The sequence below is a fragment of the Cynara cardunculus genome, assembly GCF_001531365.2.
Source record: "Cynara cardunculus var. scolymus isolate 2C chromosome LG 8, CcrdV1, whole genome shotgun sequence".
NCBI classification, from domain to species: Eukaryota; Viridiplantae; Streptophyta; class Magnoliopsida; order Asterales; family Asteraceae; genus Cynara; species Cynara cardunculus.
The window spans coordinates 1,404,285-1,425,235 of record NC_037535.1 but is presented as its reverse complement, the minus strand read 5'-3'; the positions used below and the strand labels follow the sequence as shown (position 1 = coordinate 1,425,235).

The window sequence follows — 20,951 nt, the reverse complement described above, 5'->3', positions numbered from 1 at the left end:
AATCATGTATATGTATTTTGTATGTGAAATTAGTGTAAAATTACATGTGATTTGCCTGTTTTTTTGTTCTTTTAAATATGTACCGTTTTCGTTTGATCCTCCCTCTACACACACACACATATAGGTTGAATTCACGTGAGATCAATCTGTTTTCATGAGACTACATTTTTACACTTGAATCTTTACAACAAAACATGGTGAAGGTAAAAAGAATCTGAACCTTCACAACAAAAAGATGAAATTTGAAGTGTAAAAATGTGATCTCACGAGTCTAATAAGAACAACCTAAGTATATATATATATATATATATATCTATATATATATATATAATATTATAATTTTTGTTTTGAGAAGATATGATTGGTACATAACGGTTTTGCTGTACAAAGTTGAAGCATGTGTAGTTCATAAGTTTAATTATGTATTCAAAACTGTTGTCATGGAATTTAATATACTGAGGGTCCACAAAATACACCATATATAATATATATATATATATATAGAGAGAGAGAGAGAGAGAGAGAGAGAGAGAGAGAGAGAGAGAGAGAGAAAGGTGAGTTATTATACAACCCCTTACATTTGTACAACCAACACAACTTAACCTCAACCGTCCATTTAATTTGATAAATATGTAATTTCATAGAAATTTTGATTATTTCATAATATAAAGTATTGATCATAATTAATAATAAATGAACTCTCATCATTTCCATAAATATTTAAATCATAATAAATGAACTCTCATCATTTCCATAAATATTTCAATTTATTAGGTTGCATTGGTTATACAAATATAATGAGTTGCATTTGAAACATATTCTCGTTTGAACGCCCTTCTTCTTTCTCCCCCCCCTCTCTCTCTCTCTCTCTATATATATATATATATATATGTATGTATCAATATATGATTTTGTACGTGAATCATATATGATTTTATATATTAATGACATTTTTCTTATGCTCTTAAATATTTAACGTTTTCGTTTATATATATATATATATATATATATATATATATGGAGGATCATACAAGAAATCGGTCAACTTACGAGAATGGTTAAATCATATGTGATTCTAGAATGAAATCACATGTGGGACACTTGGTCAACAAAACCAAGGTCGCAGGAAAACTAGCAGTTGCGACGGCTGGTCAACGCAACGTGTTTGTATCACATGTGATTTTACTAAGTAATCATATGATATTTGACCATTCTCGCAAGTTAGATTGTATGAATTTGATATTTTAAATTGTATGAATTGGTTAGTTTTAATTTGTTCACAGTTTTTGGTTTGCTATATTATAGCCAGATTTTATATAAATAAAAAAATAAAAAAATAATATAATTATAAATTATTCATTTTCAGATTAATACACATTTATAAACATTTATTTTAATACAAAATATGTAATAATAATAAAACACGTGCAAAATATGTAGATGTCGATGTAGAGGGAGAGAATACACACATAGTTTTAAACAACGTTGATTTTTTGTATTTTTGGTAGGGCTTGCGTGTACGTAATTACATATATAACCCTCTCTATTTTTAATTATCATTTCTTTTTTTTTTTTCTCTTTAATTTATTTTTGGAAAAAAATTAAAAAAAGCTATATATGTGTCTCACTAAAATTATACAAAAATATAATTTTGTTAAAATAAACCCAACTGCGATTCACATATGAACTAATTAACTGAGTCACATATGAACCTTAATTAACTGATTCACATATGAATTAATTAACTGATGTGAACCCGTTTTTCGTCTATTTGTAAAAGTTTCTCATTCAAATTATACAAAAAAATATTGTATAAAATACTGTATTTTGAAACATGTTGTTTTATATATGAAACGGTTTATGAAAACTGACGTATAAATTTATATAAATGATTAATTTTGTAATTTTTTTTTAAAGAAAATGATTAATTAATTAATTAATTAAAAATAGGAATTAATGAAAAGGCAAAGAAATTAATATGTGTATTAAATCATGTTGATCTTGATTTCTATATTTGGAAAGCCTTCTCTTATAATTAAAAATAAAATATTATTAAAATTGAATTGTCAACACCAAGTGTTTAAAATACCCCACATCAAATTTAATCCCACAAGACTTTCTCAATTTCTGTGGGTGTCCATGCTACGATTATTAATTGTTGTTTTGTGTATTATTATTTAATGGGATTATGAGAATTGAGGAATCAACTATTTTATGTATTATTCATGATAAATATTGTAAAAGATAAGATCAAAAGTGTCTGAAGATCCCACATTCGAATCCAATGAGAATTAATAAAAATCCCCTTGTGGCCACAGAGGTTCAAATGCAGTGACTTTGAACGAATGGTGGTTATGGAATTAATCAGATTACATAGCGGACTGAATATCTAGGTTAATAAAAAAAAGTATTTATAGTTACTAGAAGGGTACTCGCGCAATGTAGCAAGATACATCTCGATATTAATGTTTCGTTTGTTTTTGTCTCAGTCTTTGTTATAATACAGTTTCATGTGGTTTTGAGAAAACGATATTTTTTTTTATTTTTGAATAAAATATAAATACGAAGATATCATAAAATTTGAAAAATATATATTAATATTAGTACCAAACTAATAATTTTAAATTTTTCGTTTTTTTTGGGTGTAAATTTCTTATTTTTGCTTTAATATAATTTTTTATAAAAATAATAATTAAGCATTTTGTTAGAACTAAATGATTATCCTAATTATACTTTATATTTAAAATGAGATATTTATTCTCTATTTAATTATGTTTATCTGTAGTTAGTTACATAAATTCAAACACCAAGCTTTAATCAATTGTACCTACACACAGTTTACTTGTAATCTTGAATTTTAAATAATATGCATCAATAAAGAATACTTAATGCATAAAAAAATGAGTTTTAAGAGTTTTTGTCAAATATTTTATAATACAGTATATTGAACATCAAAATATATTATTATTTAATTTAATATATATTATTTAATTTCTTGGAAGAAACACTTTTAATTATATAAAATATATCTTAAAATGGTGGTTAACATCAAACTATACAAATTGTAATTTCTTTTTTGAGATAATAACAAAAAGTCTTAGTATTTTTATTTACTCAAAGGTATCTTCTTTAATTACATTGAAGTTACATTAATTTTTGACTTATTGGGTTCAGCCCATGCAACTTCCCATTTCTATATATACTCTTATTTTCAATTCTAAATCAACTTCATCTTTAAGCTTTCAAGTATCCATTAAGCTCTCATGGCTCAGCCTCATCTACTTCATGCATACCTTCTTTCTTTATTCATACTTGTAACCTGTTTGACACCAGGAACTTCAGTAAGATGGGGATTGAAAACTTCATCATTACCATCATCATCATCATCATCATCATTACCATCATCATCCCCAAATGAAACCCTAGCAAGTTCCCTATGTACAGACCCCAGTTGCATCATAACAGCATCTTCTGACTATGGTGAAATAGTTCAAGACCTCCCTTTTGGTGTTCTTAATCCTTCCTCCATTTCTGATATTGCCCACCTTGTGAAATCGTCGTATAACTCTTCGTCTCCGTTCACGATTGCTGCGCGTGGCAACGGCCATTCGGTGAGGGGTCAGGCGATGGCGAAAGATGGGGTGGTGGTGGAAATGACGTCTTTGAATAGTAGTAGGGGTGGTGGTGTTGATGGGAATGTTGGGATTAGGGTTTCTTGGGATGTTTCTTTAGGGTTTTATGCTGATGTTGGAGGTGAACAGCTCTGGATTGATGTGTTGCGAACGACGCTTGATCATGGACTCGCACCCGTTTCGTGGACGGATTATTTGTATCTTACTGTTGGTGGTACACTCTCGAATGCAGGGATTAGTGGACAGACATTCCGCCATGGTCCTCAGATCAGCAATGTTCATGAATTAGATGTTCTTACTGGTATGTATATATATATATATATATTACTATATCTATATATCTATCTATAGGAGCTGGTCCATTAGCATTAGGAACCTAATTTTCATTAGGAACCGGGACCGTCCACAGCACGACACATGACATACTTACGAAAATGTTGAGATTCATGATGAACGATGAACACATTCATATTCATCATGATTATTCATATATATGAATGTGTTAATATTCATTATGAATATTTATACCGAAGAGGGACACGTAGCATGCTATGAGTGATATATGATCTATATATATATATATATATATATATAGATCATCTCTCTCTCTATATATATATATATATATATGATCACTTTATGAAGTTAAATTTGATTTGGTGATATATTTATAGGAAAAGGGGAGTTGGTGAGTTGCTCCAAGAGTATGAACTCTGATCTCTTTTATGCTGTTCTTGGAGGTCTTGGCCAGTTTGGGATCATTACTAGGGCAAGAATTGTTCTTGACAAGGCACCAAATAGAGTAAGATCATATTCATCTTCAACTTAATCATATATATATATATATATATATATATATATATTCGATCTGTTAGAATCCCATATCGGTTAGACTTAGATCAGTTCTTTTTTTTTTCTATATACATACACGTTTGGAATCTTTCTTCTTCTCTCAATAGTTCGTTTGTACAGTAATATGACGAGATTCCAGATATTCTATCATGGTTTCAGAGTCGAGGGTTTTTGTTAAAAAGTAGTCTAATAACACGAAATGAACTTGAATGATTACTAGAAACATGCCGATAAACAAAACAAATTGCGGTATACATTCATACATGCATTCATGGATTGATAAATATATGATCCATATATGGCATGAATTCGAGATATTGTTTGTTGATTTCTTGTTATTACGTGTCGTAGGTGAAATGGGTACGGATGATTTACGAAGATTTTTCCAACTTCACGAACGATCAAGAACATTTGATCTCGATTCCTGGACTTGATTATGTAGAAGGCTTCTTGATCACTAAAAATAGTCCTGCAAACAACTTCTTCTTACCTTCCGATGGATCCACGATTAATTCTTTAGCGTCCGAAAACGGCATTTTATACTGCTTAGAAGCCGTCAAGTATTACGATGATCATAACATTACCACCATCGATGAGGTTAGTACGCATACGAATGATTTTGAAATCGAAATCTTACTTTTTTTCTGATCATAATTTTATTATTTCAGGAACTTGAAATGATATTTACAGCATTAAGCTTCAAATCTGGATTTATTTTCAAGAAAGATACGTCGTTTTTTGAATTTCTGAATCGGGTAAGAAATGAAGAGCTCGAGCTCGAAGCAATCGGGCAATGGAATGTCGCTCATCCATGGCTAAATCTCTTCGTGCCACGATCTCGAATAATGGATTTTAATCAAGGAGTTTTCGTCGAAGTTATTCAGAAACAAAGCAAGAGTTCCGGGGTCTTTCTTGTCTACCCAATGAACCGAATAATGTAATAATCAATCGTATCGTATAAGGGTCGATTCAAATAAGAAACTAAATATCATGAAAATACAAGAAGGGAACGTTAAAGAAATATTCACATGTGAATCATTAAAAAGATCTTAAAAATAATCTATTTAAAGATGCATATGTTACATTATTATTCAATGTGAATTCACATATGCATTTTCAAATAGGTTTTTTTAATTATTCACATGTGAATCTTTTCTCCTAAGCTTCTATTCTTACATTCTCATCATATTTAGCTTTCTTAGTTAATTGATCTCCCATTTGTGCTTTAATTTCTTGGATCTTTTTCAGGTGGGAAGATCAATCGTCGGCAATTATACCCGATGAAGAGATGTTCTACACGGTCGGCTTATTGCATTCAGCTGGCGGTGCCGTTGATCAGTCGATTATCGAAGAACAAAACGACGAGATTTTACGATTTTGTGATAAATCCGGGATCAAGATTAAGCAATACTTTCCACATTATCGAAAGAAAGAAGAATGGATGAAGCATTTTGGCAATAAATGGAAGGTCTTTCAAGAAAGGAAAGCTCAATTCGATCCTAAAATGATTTTGTCTCCTGGACAAAGAATTTTTAGTTCTCATTAAAAAAAAATTTAAAATAAAAAGGCTAAATATAATGAGAAGGTAAGAAGAAGATATTCACATGTGAATTGTTGAAAAAATCCATTTGAAAATGCATATACGACCCCCTATGAATAATTTGTACAATCTATTCACATATGCATAGTCATTTTGATTTTTCCAGTGATTCACATGTGAATTTTTCATTCATACCTTCTCATAATATTTAATCTTTTTATTCGAACTGATCCCTCTACGTTGCATTACGTGTATAATAAAAAGTTAAATTTAGTTTCTTTTAAATTTAATTTATAGGGTTAATATCGTATGGTTTCTTGTAGGGTTTATTGTAATGTCGGTCTATATATATATATATATATATATATATATATATATATATATATATACGGCCTTGTATGTAAAATACCAGTATAATATTTCCGATTGAATTGAAGATCCGTTATTTGGAAATTACTTTTTTATATTCATCATGGTATCATAGCAGAGTTTTTGTTTCCGATACAATTAAACCCTAATTCGTATAGGTCTCTAAAGAATAGATGTTCCAAAAAGTTACAACGCCAGCTTTTATGCGAAATTACAAGTTGTTTAAAACATAATAAACATGTTTGCATAAACATAAAACTATTATTGGTATTTTTAGCATGTATCACATTTATTGATGCAAATGTTGACAGTGTTTTGATAATCAGGGTCGTCCCTTAACATGTTAAATGTGAGATTTTGAATAGGGCATTCAAAATTTTGGGGCCCAATTTTACATATGTTTAGGGCATTTTCATCAATCTGTGTAAAGTTATAGCCCAAATTGTTTAGGTTTAGATATGAACTATTAATGATTTTAGGTTTAGGTTAGGTTCAGATTGTTGATTGTTTAGGATTAGCGTCCTTTTTTGCTTTATATATATATATATATATATATATATAGAGAGAGAGAGAGAGAGAGAGAGATGATCGATCAAATGAAAACCACCCTCATTTGTACAAACCGTACAAACCGTCCTCATACGTCGATTTCATTGTTTAATCTTGTGAAATTGTTTCATATAATACTATTTTTGATGAATTTGTTTCATATATGGTTATGAAATTGTTTCATATAATATTTAATGAAATTTTAATAAAACTGTTTCATGTATTTCTCTAAAATTAAAATAATAAAGACGATAATATCCATGATTAACACCCTCCACAATAAAAATGGTTAATCAACCTCTCATAGTTACAGAAAAATAAACAAAATGAAAAAATATGATTGGTTGAATGAGGTTTTCACGGTTTTTACAAATTGAATGGTTTTTATTTGAACGCTCCCCTATATATATATATATGCTGATATCTCTTATGCAATGCCATAAAAAGTTCTGGATGCAACAGAGCCTCCAAAAAGATTGGAACGTCCCTGTTAATAATCGACAAAATCCCTAGTATTAACGAGCTTATATGCTCATAACTGTTTTAGGAATTCTTAATTTGAGAAAAATATGAAGTTCACGCAACAGTTTTTTGAAGATCAGTATTTTATTCCGAGAAGCTTTCGATCAAAGAAAATCTTGATAGTATAGTCTTTTGACTTTGTGTGGGTCGTTAATTGTCAAACATATTACCTTGAGAAAAAATTAACGTTCTTTTGAAAAGAAAAATCAGTTTTATTTATTTGTTCTGAAAGTCAAGTCTGAAACAGTAAAACTTGGCTTTGAGTCATGTTTAAGGCATGTTATGTTGAATTAAATGATGTGGAACGCGGCGTTGAGTCTTTTAGACATCCATTTGTGTTGAATCGTGTAGATATCGGCATGTGTTGCATGTTTATTTGTTTTCATGCAACAACTGTTTTTTTTTTCAAACGATCGTGATTTTCGGTATGTAGACTTTTGGTTTTTTTCGTTCTCACCGACGACTGTTTCCTTATGCTAATACGTACAAAAATGTTTCGAGATAGACTTGAGAAAGTGGATTAAGACAAAGGGTATGAACCACTGTAATTCACATTGCAATTATTTTTAACTTGAAGTTCTTTAAGACTGTTTGACAGTTGTTGAATGATTTAAATCGTCAGAATGATTAAGAGACTCTCATGATATAGTGCAAAATGAAATATAATTGTTTGGTAATTGTTTACTATGAAATTAGGACGTTGAATGATTAAGGGAGGCTCAAGATACAAAATCATTCAGAGAGTTTTAGAACTATTTAGAGACAATTTTTTTTTTGTCAAACAAGATTCATCTTTTAACGATTCAAAGACTGTCTCTTAATGAAACTATTAAGAGGTAAACAAACAACTCCATAATAATAAATTACAAATGATATGAACGAAAATTGCAATTTCAAAACTATAGAGGTGAAAGTCGCAATTTTAACAAACCATATGGACAAAAAATGTTATTTACTCTAAAAAACAAGAAAAATGGTTGTTTGTTTACCTCTTAATAGTTTCATTAAGAGAAAACATCTGAATCGTTAAAAGATGAATATTGTTTGACAAAAATAAGTTTGTCTCTTAATAGTTTTAAAACTCTCCGATTGATTTTGTATCATGTGTCTCCCTTAACCATTCGGTGCCCTAATTTTATTGTAAACAATTACCAAACAATTATATTTCATTTTGCACTATATCATAAGAGTCTCTTAATCATTTTTTGCACCAAACCATTCAGCAACTACCAAACAACCAACTAAAATTACATAACTCATCACCACTACCGGCAAAAGAAATTACCCTCCCTCACCTTATTATTTAATATTCTCGACCACCAAAATGAATTGTTGGTAAGCGTATTATATCCGTTAAACATTTAACGGAAAAGACTCGATCCTTGTCATATACGGCAATATGTGTCAAATACTTACGCGTACTCCTTATTTTGGGTGAAATTTAAAACCGTCAAATAGGGAAACTTGAAATAGCTTTACCATGTCGTAAATTTCACATATACGACACGGTGCCAATATCTGAACCCGCATTGCTATTACCGCAACATGATCATAACAGTCGATTTTAGACGAGATGAATGTTTCGGGATAGAATGTCATTAGTGTCGCGAGCTCGAAAACCGAAGTGGGCTTCGTGAAAACGGAACTCGACTTATTACAATCATGCTAACTGTTGGTGCAAGCGAAGTTTTAATGATTGACAAACAACGCGAATTAGGTTCATGGTCTACTGTTTGTCGTTGCTATCGATACCATCCTTTATGAACGGCAAAATGGCGGAAACTAATTCGTCTCGGTGTCTTTTGTAGACATGGTTAGCCCCTTCGATGATTCGTATTTTGTGGTTCTTTATGATCTTATCAAACTCCGACGCATCTTCAACCGGGATGATATCATCGGCTGATCCATGAACGGTCAAAACCCGACAATCTTTGTCGATTTTAAGTCCCGCTTCATGCATGTTCGTGTTCAAACGTTCCATCAGATTTTCTTCAGTCACATGAAGCAACACTTCTCCTACATAAACAGTTGAAATTCTATATAAATCGAGCAACATTGTGTTTTTAAATCTGTCAGAAGGTTATTATCGTAAATATACGCATATCATGATTGTAGATGGCTAACCTGTTCCGGATTTGACATCGATATAGCCGTCTCGTTTGGCTCTTTCCAAATAGTTATCTCCCAAACGCTGCTCGATTCCCCTGTCCAAACTACAACGACCCGACACGTTGACAACGGTCTGGACATCACGATGTAAAGATGCGTATAAGAGCACCACATCCCCACCTGTAAAAAGATTTTCCCGATAACAATCAAGTTAGGAGCGATCATCACACACATAATAAGAAGTTGGAAATAAATAAACCAATCGAGCCAAGTATATCCCACCCGCAGGTGGGCTCGGGAGTATGATGTACACTACAGATGCATAAGGCCCGGGCCTTCCATGCCCGTTTTCAGTAAGCAAAAACACCCAGGCTTTTTTGGGCCTATACAGAGCTTTAGGTGTGAAAATAGGCCCAATTAGCTTTTTCAAACCGTGCTTTAACCGGGCCTTGAAGTTTTTGGGCTTGTTATGCCCGGACTTTTTCAGGCCAAATACCAGGCTTTGGGTGTGAAAGTAGGCCCGATCGGGCTTTTTCAGGCCGGGCTTTAACCGGACCTTGAAAAAGAATTGGCCTGATCGGGATTTAAGAACAGGCTTGCTACGCCCGGACTTTTTCAGGCCTATACCGGGTTTGGGTGTGAAAATAGGCCCAATGGGGCTTTTTCAGGCCAGGCTTTAACCAGGCCTTGAAAAAGATTTGGATTGATCGGGCTTTAAGCACAGGCTTGCTTGGCCCGGATTTTTTCGGGCCGGGCTTGGACCGGGCTTTCGGTAAAGTTCAAGATGACATACCTTTACTATGTCCAACGATTGCAGTTACAATACGATTCGCTTTAGTAAAGTGTCGGACTACTTCATGTAAGTCGTCGACCTCCTTATGATAGTTAGCAAATTGGAACGAGCCTTCACTTTCACTAAAATACATCAATTGCTTACTATTAGATCGAATGGTCAGAAAAGAAACGCAATTTGACTTACGAGTTGGAATATATTACTCGTCATAAAAGAGTTATTAAAAGAGCCCGAATCCCCGGGTGCCGTCACCCTTGCTATAAACCGTATACGAACTCAAAATTTCATAACGACCAACGTCATACATATAATAATCGTAGTCCGACTATATTATCGTAAACTTCACATATGCGGAAACGTTATAAATATCCGTTCAATAGCCTAACATACATACGGCTATTAGAAACAGTAACGCTTCATGGATGTCAGTTTCATGGAATATGTAAGCTTTAAGCTTAGTGAGCAGTTATGGTTTCATGCAACAAACGTTTTTCAAGAAACATATCATTTCTAAGCCGTTTTGAACCCTTATTCATATCTACTTGTTTCCTCCATTCACATGTGAATATATGAACTTCAAAACAACTAAGCATTTATCTTAAAAGTTGATAGTGATTTTGATGCAAGTTTTAGTATGAAGTGTTTCTATTTATAGTATGTGTATTACGTTCCGTGTGTGATTAGACGATTTCTTGAAACAAAAGAGGATTCATACCACCTTTGAAGTCGAGAATTAGTGTATTCGACCTTAAAAGGTCAAACTGTACCGCTTTCTCTTTTTGAACTAAGAGAGTAAGGGGTCGTTTACTAAACTCTTACCAGTAAAGCGTTTACTGGGTAAAAGACGTTTACCAACAATGGTCGAGAATGTTACCCGATAAGGTAAGTGAGGGTGGGTCGTCTTGCTGGTAAGCACTTGGTAAACGGCCCCTAAGGGTGCGTTAGTATCCAGACAGGATAGAACAGGACCAAATAGTTGTTCAGTATTTGGCAAGACAAAACAGATAAAATGACAGTTTACCCCTAATGAGTTGTGTGTGTGTATATATATATATATTGATTAATTATGTAATTTATTAGTTATAATAAAATAAATATTTTTTATAACAAAATATATCATTTAAAGCTGCGATTAAAATGACACCAAAACAAAAAGTTTATGTAGTTTCCAATTTTTATTTTATACCTTTGCTATATTTTTTTATTATTATTACTATTTAATAAATCATATAAATTAATAAAAATATAGAAACTATTGAAAGATAATATTTTGAGGACAGTAAAGTGAAAGTATAAAGAGCATAAAATACAATAAATAAAATTTAAAGAATGAATAAAATGTAAAGAAGAAGACCTATTTGATGTTTTAGAAGAAAATTAGGTTTTATTTTGAGGTTATATTGGTAAAACATAAGGCTGTTCCACCTTGTTCCATGAGGTGGGGGTGGAACACGCGTGTTCCACATAAAAGTTCTGCCAAACATGGAACAATGATCTTTATTCTGTCCTGTCCAGTGTACCAACCGCACTTTAAAAGATGACAGAAACCAAAATGCATGTTCGTAACACAACGGACTTACCCGTTTCCGGAAAAATCAAAGCGGAATACACTGATCCCTTGTTTTTCCACTGCAGATGCAAGGTCCGTAATCAGACTATGATCCTGAAAATCGAACATACTCATGATGATCGTCCCAAAATCAATATCATGTGTATGGAACATTAAAATTCAATATAAAGCGGTCTCCTGACAAGTGCTTTTTAAATTCATGACCTTCTGTGCATTCTTCTGTTAATGCAGTGTCAAAAGGTCATTTAACCAAAGGACCCATTTTACAGATATAATTCGGTGCAATAGTCTTGTTGTGTTTTTTAAACTATGCTCCTTTTGATATTACGTAAAATTTACAAACTTGAACACGAAAAAACAGCCAAAAAAGAATCGCATACCTTTGTGCATTGGTAGCCATGGCATAAGATCACAATCTCTTTAGAGCCGGTTTCGTGTAACAAACCCACAAGTTTCTCGCCGCAATTGTTTTGTATGATTATTTTCTTTTGTTCGATCCCTGAAACAATGCAAGAAAGGCTTTCAATCATCTTGGATGCAAATAAAAATCCCCTTGTAGTCACAGAGCTTCAAATGCGGTGACTCCAGGCTACCCACAAAGCAGGTGGTCGTCCTGTGATTAGTCTGCTCGCATAGCTGGTTGGATATGTTGATATCCAGGTTAATCAAAAAAAAAATTCTCAAATACTTTTAATTAAGTAAACTACCATTTTACCCTTAACAAATAGAGGGAGTAATGAACTTCTTCATGTCATAATTAACGGTATAATTGGAAAGCAGGCACTTACTTTTGAAAGCAGACACTACATTTGGGACAAACTGGAACAACCCATTATACATGTATAGAAAAAGTAGATTTTTGAGATCCGAGTTCAAAGTTGTGGATCCAATAACTTCTGCCATGGTTTTAAGTTGAATACAAAGTTATTGGGTCAGTTTGCTGTTTTGAGCTACAGGACCGCCGGGACGTTACACAAACTAAAATAGAAACGTAGACAACTATTTTGTGACGGATGGAGTATTATTGAGGAACAAAAATCCCCTTGTGGCAACGGAGGTTCAAATGCGGTGACTCCGGGCAATCTGCAACGCAGGTGGTCGTCTTGGGATTAGTCAGCTCGTATAGCGGGATGGATATCCAGGTTAATAAAAAAAAAGTAGAAACAACATAAAAGTGATCTCTCTAACTCCCAAACCCCATAGCAAAGTATCCATGGTGACCATGGTTGAGATGGTTTAAGGTCTACACTCTACACAAAGATATGCCATTACTTACACCGTGAAAAATTCAACCGTAAATATTTTGAGAACCCAAAAACCAACTATTCCATGACTTATTCATAATGAATAACCCTAAATATACATGAGTATCATGATTTTAGTTGTTCACATTCATAATGAATGATTCATGAATAGCTGGCTTTCCCAGGTTTCTACTGAAGAACCAGAAACACAAATTAACCATCTGTTTTTACTGAAGAACCAGAAACAAACTATGATTTGCAAGAATTCACGATTTAGAACAGATTTGTGGGAATGTGAATGCTGAAAGCCATCATAAACACTTTCTTCTCCACCACTATTCATTATGAATACCACATCTGTGCTATTCAAGGAAAGAAACAGATACACTAAATTAAACACATATACGAACTTATAATGAGTTCCTAAAATCAAATGGCTAAATTGAAGTTAATTAGTCCTAAAAGATCAAACCTAGTGATGGATTACTCATCATCTCAGAAAATTAACCCTAAAAGATTACTTGGGTAACTTGCAATTGACGTCGAAAGATTACCTGAAATCTGACCTGGATTTTGATCGGCGTTTGTGGCGGAGGCGGTGGTGGAGCCGGCGGCCGCCATCTTGAGGTTAATTTTTCTTCTGATACTAGTGGAAGAAGAGTGGTGGTTGGTGGATTTGAATCGAGAATCTAGCGAAGGAGTTTTGGTGAAATTGGAGGGTGTTATATAAACACTATTAGGAATGAAAGAGGGAGGATTAGAAAACATAAAAAAAAAACAAGTAATATTTTGGTAACTATTCATCTGAACGGTATGTATATATACATATTGATAATTTAATTAAAGTTGTTTTTTGAATTTTATGTATATGTGCATATCAGATAAATTGTTTAAAAATTAAAATTATGAGTATGCACATATACATATCGTCTAGATAAACGGTTTTCAAGATATATCTCAATTTTTTATTTTTTTAGAGATTTTTGGAAGATAATCATGTATTAAGTGGGTAAATGCCTGCATTAGGTCAATTTTGCATCATGAAATCCAATAAAAAATGTTTTCCCCCCTATGATACATAGTTGACAAGTTTAACAAGTTAGATGAGCAGTCAATAAGGACGGTGACGTGTCCTGATCAGATAGAGAACTCGGCTCACCCGATCCAAATGAGACCGGGATTCCTTGCTAAAACGGGTCCTAAGGCTGGGGCAGGGCTAGGAGATGTTACTCAAACCGGGGCCAGGGATCCTTGGTAGACTCAATTTAACATATGTTTTTCATAGGGTTTGATCGGGGTTTTACTGGGGTTTGACCGGGAACGGGATATTAGAGAATTTCTTGGAGATATCTAAGGGTCCGTTTGGTTTAAATAATGGAATGAAATTGGGGGGATTTGGATTTCAAATACATTCTAATCCCTTGTTGGTGTCTGATTGGTTTGAGCTTGGCTCCAAAGGTCAAAAGTACCAGGAGGTCACAGGTTCAAATACAAGGAGAAATAAAAATCCCCTTGTGGCCACGGAGGTTCAAATGCGATGATTCTGGGCTATCTGCAAAGCAGGTGGTCACCCTGAGATTAATCGGCTCGCATAGCGGGTTGGATATCCAGGTTAATCAAAAAAAAAAAAAAAATCTCTTGTTGGTATGCAGGATTGTCTAAATTTGAAATCTAATGATTCTGTTGAAATCCCTCAGACATAGGATTTTGAAATCTCTCGAGGTAGTTGGGATTTCATAGGATTGTAATATAATAATGTTCTAAAATATGTTAAAAATATTTATTTTCTTATAATTTATTAATAAAAAGGCACCTTAATTCATTTTATAATTATTTATAATTTGTTTTTATAAATTATTTATAAAAAATGGAATTCCATTCCAATCCAAATCCCAGTAAACCAAACACACCAAAGATTCCAAATCCTTCCACAAAATCCAAATTCTTCAAAACCATTTCATCAAATCAAATGGCCGCTAAGAGCGCTGCCATCATACCGGTCCTACAACCGTCATGGAAGGAGGAAAATCACATATCCTTAGAGCAGAGGTGTAAACCTCACGTATTCTGCAAGAATGTCCACCTCCTTACCTGTTACGCTAAAAACGCGAAAACTCTATCACCTTCTATTATGGTTGCAAATGATTCGTCCAATCATTTCTCCGGAAGATGTATTTCAAAACGGGCCCATACAATTCATCTGTTTCATAGAAGCATACTGAAGTTGATTGTCATTTTGTTCGATCTGCTATTTGAGAGAGTCTCGTTCATCCTTTTAACGTTCCTACTAAGTTGCAGTTAGCGGATATTTTTAATAAAAGCCTTGGACCGACCACAGTTCGAGTTTTTTTTCCTCGCAAGTTGGGCATATGTGATCTACATGTTCCAACTTGCGGATTCTTCTACGGGCTACACGTATTTTAGATCGATACTGAGTTGGGCTTTTATCCATTTATGTAGTTGGCGTATGTTCGGATGTATATATTCTCTACTTTTTCGGATTAATGAGCGGATAATAGATTTCTCATATGCATTTGATCCCGAAGTTATACATGATCCAAAAACGAATCCATCGTTTGGGTCTAGAAATCATTTACGTTGAGAAAAAAAAAAAAAAAAACTAAAACTAGAGCTACTTCCGTTACATTTATGTTGAATTTTCCTGGTTGTGATCCACAGGTTCCTTTATGAAAGACAAAACAATGGAAGCTAATTCAGCTCGATGTTTGGTGAACCCATGGTTCGCTCCTTCGATGATATGTAGCTTGTGGTTGGGTATGATCTTTGCGAACTCCAATGCCTCTTCGATTGGGACGGTTGAATCCTCAGATCCATGAACGGTCAACACCCTGCACAAAAAGATTGCACTTTAGGCGGTCATAGTATCTGAGTTACTGGTAGAGTACAGCCACCCACCGAGAAGGTCAATGGTTCAAACCTCACAGATGGTGATAAGGGTATGTGAGTATTTGTTGTATATAAATATTATATACTTAAAAGAACACTTTTAGGGGGTGTGGTTGAACAAAGGGCAAGCTTTTGGTAAACTGACTTTATTCCAATTATGCCCCTAATTTTTATCCAATTAATTTATGGTATATTTGTTTGTAGCTTATTAGCCAACACACTAGCTTTTTCAATAACTAGTTTTTTAGTCAACAACTAGCTTTTCAGCTAGCAGCTAGCAGCTAGCTTATTAGCCGACAAACTAGCTTTTTAGCCAATTGGCTTTTCAACTACCAACTAGCTTTTTAGCCAACAACTAGCTTAACACATCTCGAATCTGAAATGAAAAATGGGAGTAGTTTCTTTATCTTACCGGCAATCTTTGTCAATCTGCAGGCATGTTTCATGCATATCTGTATTCAACCGATCCATTAAACTTTCCTCGGTCACACGATATAAAACCGCTCCTACACACGAAGAAAACTAGTCGGAAAACGCAAAAAATAAAGTTTTGAAACATTAGTTTTATGTTTTCGGTTAATTAGACATGATGGTCATTGCTAAAATACCTGTATTGGCCTTAACATCGATAAAACCATCTTGCTTCACTTTTTGCAAAAACCCTTTTCCCAATCGCTCTTCGACGCCCCCCTTTGTGTTATAACGTCCACACACATTGATGACACATTTTACATCATGATACTTAGATGCGTATAAAAGCACCACATTCCCGCCTGTAAGTAAGATAAGACATATACTTAGAGACGATGTTCTAAATGGCGTGGCGGCGAGATCAAGACTCAGATACAAGATAAGCATTAAGCGCTACCAGAATACTCATCATTATCTTTTCAAAAAAAAAACTCCATCACTAAAACTAAATAAATTACATATTTGATCTAAAATGTTTAAATTATAATAAAAATTAGCATTAAACAAGTTATACCCAAAAAGTGAGAATTTGCAACTGGTATTTTAGCAGCTTGTTAAAGTGTTACTTTATGAATATTAAATTCAGAAGAAGTAGATTTCGCAAGTTGCAAAAGTGCTACTTGAGAATTCTTGGCTATCTTTGTCAATTAAATAGAAAAATGATTATAAAATGAATTGTTGGGGGGGGGTTTATCAGCAAGACATTCAATCACTACTATATAACGTATTGAAAAACGATATCGAGTGTTTGATGTGTACAGTCGTATCCTAGCATACCTTTACTGTGTCCGAGGATGGCACTTGTGACACGATTAACTCCGTTAAAGTGTTGAATTACTGAATGTAAATCATCAGCCTCTCTACGATAATTACCATATTGAAACGAGCCTTCACTTTCCCTGAAAAACAATATTTGCTATGTAACACACTAAATTACAAAATCAACGATCTTCAAACGATTTAACAACAAATCTTTACTTTTTTTCATCAATTAACACTACAAATACTTGCAATACTAATAGTTTTACTCGCACTTTGTAAATCCTTTTGACATACTAATATACAAAATTTAAACTTAAATAGTTCAATTTATTTGAGTTGTTATGTTCATATAATTACACCAATCTTGGAGTTTCGATTTGCATAAATCATCTCAACTACATTGTAATCGGCCGTTTAATATTGAAACCTACCCATTTCCAGCAAAGTCAAAACGAAATGCACTAATGCCTTCCTTCTCCAGTGCAGAAACAAGGTTCACCACAGTATTGCTATCCTACAAAATCAAGAATCATCAATGAAGTATGGAATGCCATATCGGGCCACAAAGGATCACTCCAGTCATCAATGGTTTTCTTAACCATATTCAAAATTTTCACTTAGCATATGCAACATTCTAAAAATGTAAGCTTTAAATACCGAAAGGGAACAAAAGTCCACATTTTTTTTGCATTAGAACAAAAGACCAGTTCTAGCGCATCCTATAGATGTTGGATAAGATGGTAGAGGGCAACCCAGAGGCTTCTCGGTTTTGCCAGGGTTGGGGAGGGAAATCTCTGTACGCAGTCTTTTCGTTTCTTCAAAGGGGAAATCAAGAATATTTTATTATTATGATAAGCAAACGTAGGTAGTATATCGCACTGGTAGGGTCTTGAGGGAAAGATGTACGCATAACTTTCATCCATCCCAAGAAGTAGGAAGATTGTTTCCATGGCTTGTGAAAAAGGTTTTTGAAACTTTCAAGATTTTGGAATGTAATGAAGAGCTTGATAAAGCGGATTTTTTTTGTAAAAGCAGAGTGTTTGCAAAAAGAAAATGAAGAACAATGGGACATTACAGGCGTAAAAGACCGTAGAGACATTAGAATAGTAGAAAGAGTGCAGTAAACTAAAGAAAACTAAAATGAAGTGCCACCTCTAACTATCCTAAGACATTGCTAACCAACAAGTCGGATCTATAACCCTCTCCCTAACCACCCTCTACCTCTCCATCTATGAGATCCCACATCTGTTGGAGAGGGGAACAAAGGTTGCCTATACCTCCTCTATCAGAAGTGTTCAAGAACTGAGAGTCAAGGTGTGGACAAAGCGGAAAATATTTGGTACGGTTGCCTGAGATATTACACCATTCCCCCTCCCCATTTACACTAGTCCCGACAAGAGATCTGCTGTCCTAAGTTTGTGTCTCCAAAAACTCCTATCAGAGGTCATTTCCTGAAAAAACGATTAAGGATGTCATGTCCAACCTCAGCTGGTCATCCCATGTCCTCTTTGGCTCACCCCCCTCCTCACCAGTTCCGTCCTCTATCTCCTAGGAACATGCCCAAACCACAATCTTCCCTCTCTCAGTTTATCTGTGATATTAGCAATTCCTAGCTATGACTGTAGACCTCATTCAGTATCCTATCCAACATGGTCCATCTCAACATCATAGAACAGTCTCGTGGCAGCCTCCACTTTGACCACCCTGCCCACATTGTCGACCTATCGGAACTTTTGTTTGCATGCCTTATCTGATTACATGCCGGAACTAAGAACAATTGAGATCATTAAAGAGTTATACATGAAATACTTAAAAAATTGAACCTCATTTTGTCAAGTATAAAATGATTCCATTTGAAGAGATTTTCACCCCAAACTACTTATCTAAATATGTGAGATTAGACTAAAAACACCTTTCTGGAAGATTAAAACCACGATTACTCGAAGAAAGTTGAGTTTGGTTTCATTTATAGCTTACCCAACCACTAACCAATAGCTCATATAATTTGACTGTGGTAAAAGGAGTAATAAATTAGGGCATTCAAAAAAAGGAGCTGAGCTTGAAGATAATGTGTAGAAATATGTAACAGACCTTTGTTGATTGAAATCCATGGCACAAAATTACAATCTCCGTAGATCCAGCTTCATGCAATAAACCCACAAGTTTCTCCCCATGGTTGTTTCGTATAACGATTTTATGCTGATGCACTCCTAAAACAAACGAGACAGCACCAAATCTTATAATAAAAATCGCATTATTGATCATTCTATACGAGTTGATTTACTTTTGATCAATTAAATTGATCGGTTACTGATTAACAACAAAGATCGTCGGAAAATGACCTGAGTTTTGCTCCGGATGGGCGGGATTGGCGTCGCTAGCAGCAGCGCCGGCGCCGGCCATCTTCGTTTGTGTTATTTTGCAACGATCGGAGTAGTTTGGTTGCTTAATTCGCAGTAGCTGATTAACACGAAAATCTGATAAACAATGAGTTTTGGTTGTAACAACAAAGTTGGAGGGCTTTAAATGATAATTATTCATCAAAGTTCCCATTTTTCCCGTTTCAGCAACAATGGCGGACACCAAGAGATTTGTTATATTTTTTTAAAATTACAATTCTTTAATTAAAAATAATTTAAGAGAAAACGATAATATTTTTATTTTAGATAAAATATAAATTTGAAAATATCATAAAAATTTTTAAAAAATATATTTGATATCAGTATCAAATCAACTATTTAAAAGTTTTCATTTTTTTATTTCTTTAATTCAATTTTTTATTATAATTTAATTTAGGTTTAATAATAAAGTAATTTATTTTTATTTAATAATATGATTTTTTATAAAAATAATTAGTAAGCATTCTTTAGAATTCAATGATTATCCTAATTATATTTCAATTTATTTATATTTAAAAATAAGATATTTATCATGTATTTGATTATGTTTATCTGCAATTAGTTACGCGAAATTTAGAACTTTATACGTATAATTTATTTGTAATCTTAAATATTAAATAATATACATGAATAAACAGTATTTTATGTATAAAAAATAGTTTTTAACAGTTTTTATCAAATATTTTATAATTATAGTATAGATATATTTTTTACAAATTTTTTATCATCAAAATCACATAAAATCATATTATATCGACAAAGACAGAGAATAAAATAAAATATTAAAATCGAGATGTATCTCGCTGTAATGCATAAGTACCCTTCTAATTATTAATTTATACATTTATCCTTTTTTTTAATCTACTTTATTATTTTATTTTTAATTTATTTTGTTAAAAAAATAAAATAATAAGTGACATCATATCATATGTTTGCTTTAATTTATAACTTATAAAAAAGGATTTTTTTTTATTATTAAAATAAAATTATCATTTAATTAATTAAAAAATTAATAATTATATATTTTTAAAATTAATAAAATTATCCACACTTCCACTCCCTGTCTTGAGAGTTGAGATGGGCCACACATTTTATATCCATCTTTTATGCATCCATAATTCAAGGGGCAGTTTACTAAACACTTGTCTTGGCAAGTGCTTATTGGCTATATTATTTTATCGGTAAACATAACAAAAACCGATAGTCTTACCCGGTAAAAGGAACGACAATAA

General features: G+C 33.2%; 3 protein-coding genes across 4 annotated transcripts; 1 reads left to right on the top strand and 2 right to left on the bottom strand.

Annotated features, from left to right (window-relative positions):
* The first annotated feature begins 3,263 nt into the window (after window positions 1–3,263).
* Window positions 3,264–6,030, top strand: LOC112516771 (cytokinin dehydrogenase 2-like). Its single transcript, XM_025124003.1, has 5 exons — window positions 3,264–3,933; window positions 4,307–4,434; window positions 4,836–5,081; window positions 5,153–5,421; window positions 5,733–6,030. Exons 1-5 carry the CDS (start codon window positions 3,264–3,266, stop codon window positions 6,028–6,030), a joined length of 1,611 nt encoding a protein of 536 aa, XP_024979771.1.
* A 2,996-nt stretch (window positions 6,031–9,026) lies between these two features.
* LOC112516612 lies at window positions 9,027–13,928 on the bottom strand. Of its 2 annotated transcripts, none has more exons than XM_025123756.1 (6): window positions 13,735–13,928; window positions 12,317–12,435; window positions 11,947–12,029; window positions 10,367–10,488; window positions 9,589–9,753; window positions 9,027–9,480 (listed from the first exon to the last, which is right to left on the bottom strand). In XM_025123756.1, the coding sequence occupies exons 1-6, from the start codon at window positions 13,799–13,801 to the stop codon at window positions 9,191–9,193; spliced, it is 846 nt and encodes a 281-aa protein (XP_024979524.1). In that variant the 5' UTR covers window positions 13,802–13,928; the 3' UTR covers window positions 9,027–9,190. The 2 variants fall into 2 exon arrangements, with proteins under 2 accessions (XP_024979524.1, XP_024979525.1); XM_025123757.1 differs by having other exon boundaries at window positions 13,747–13,873.
* A 1,759-nt stretch (window positions 13,929–15,687) lies between these two features.
* LOC112516644 (non-haem bromoperoxidase BPO-A2-like) lies at window positions 15,688–19,892 on the bottom strand. The gene is made up of 7 exons (XM_025123808.1): window positions 19,663–19,892; window positions 19,412–19,530; window positions 17,752–17,834; window positions 17,336–17,457; window positions 16,696–16,860; window positions 16,500–16,593; window positions 15,688–16,029 (listed from the first exon to the last, which is right to left on the bottom strand). The coding sequence occupies exons 1-7, from the start codon at window positions 19,871–19,873 to the stop codon at window positions 15,828–15,830; spliced, it is 996 nt and encodes a 331-aa protein (XP_024979576.1). The 5' UTR covers window positions 19,874–19,892; the 3' UTR covers window positions 15,688–15,827.
* Window positions 19,893–20,951: the final 1,059 nt, after the last annotated feature.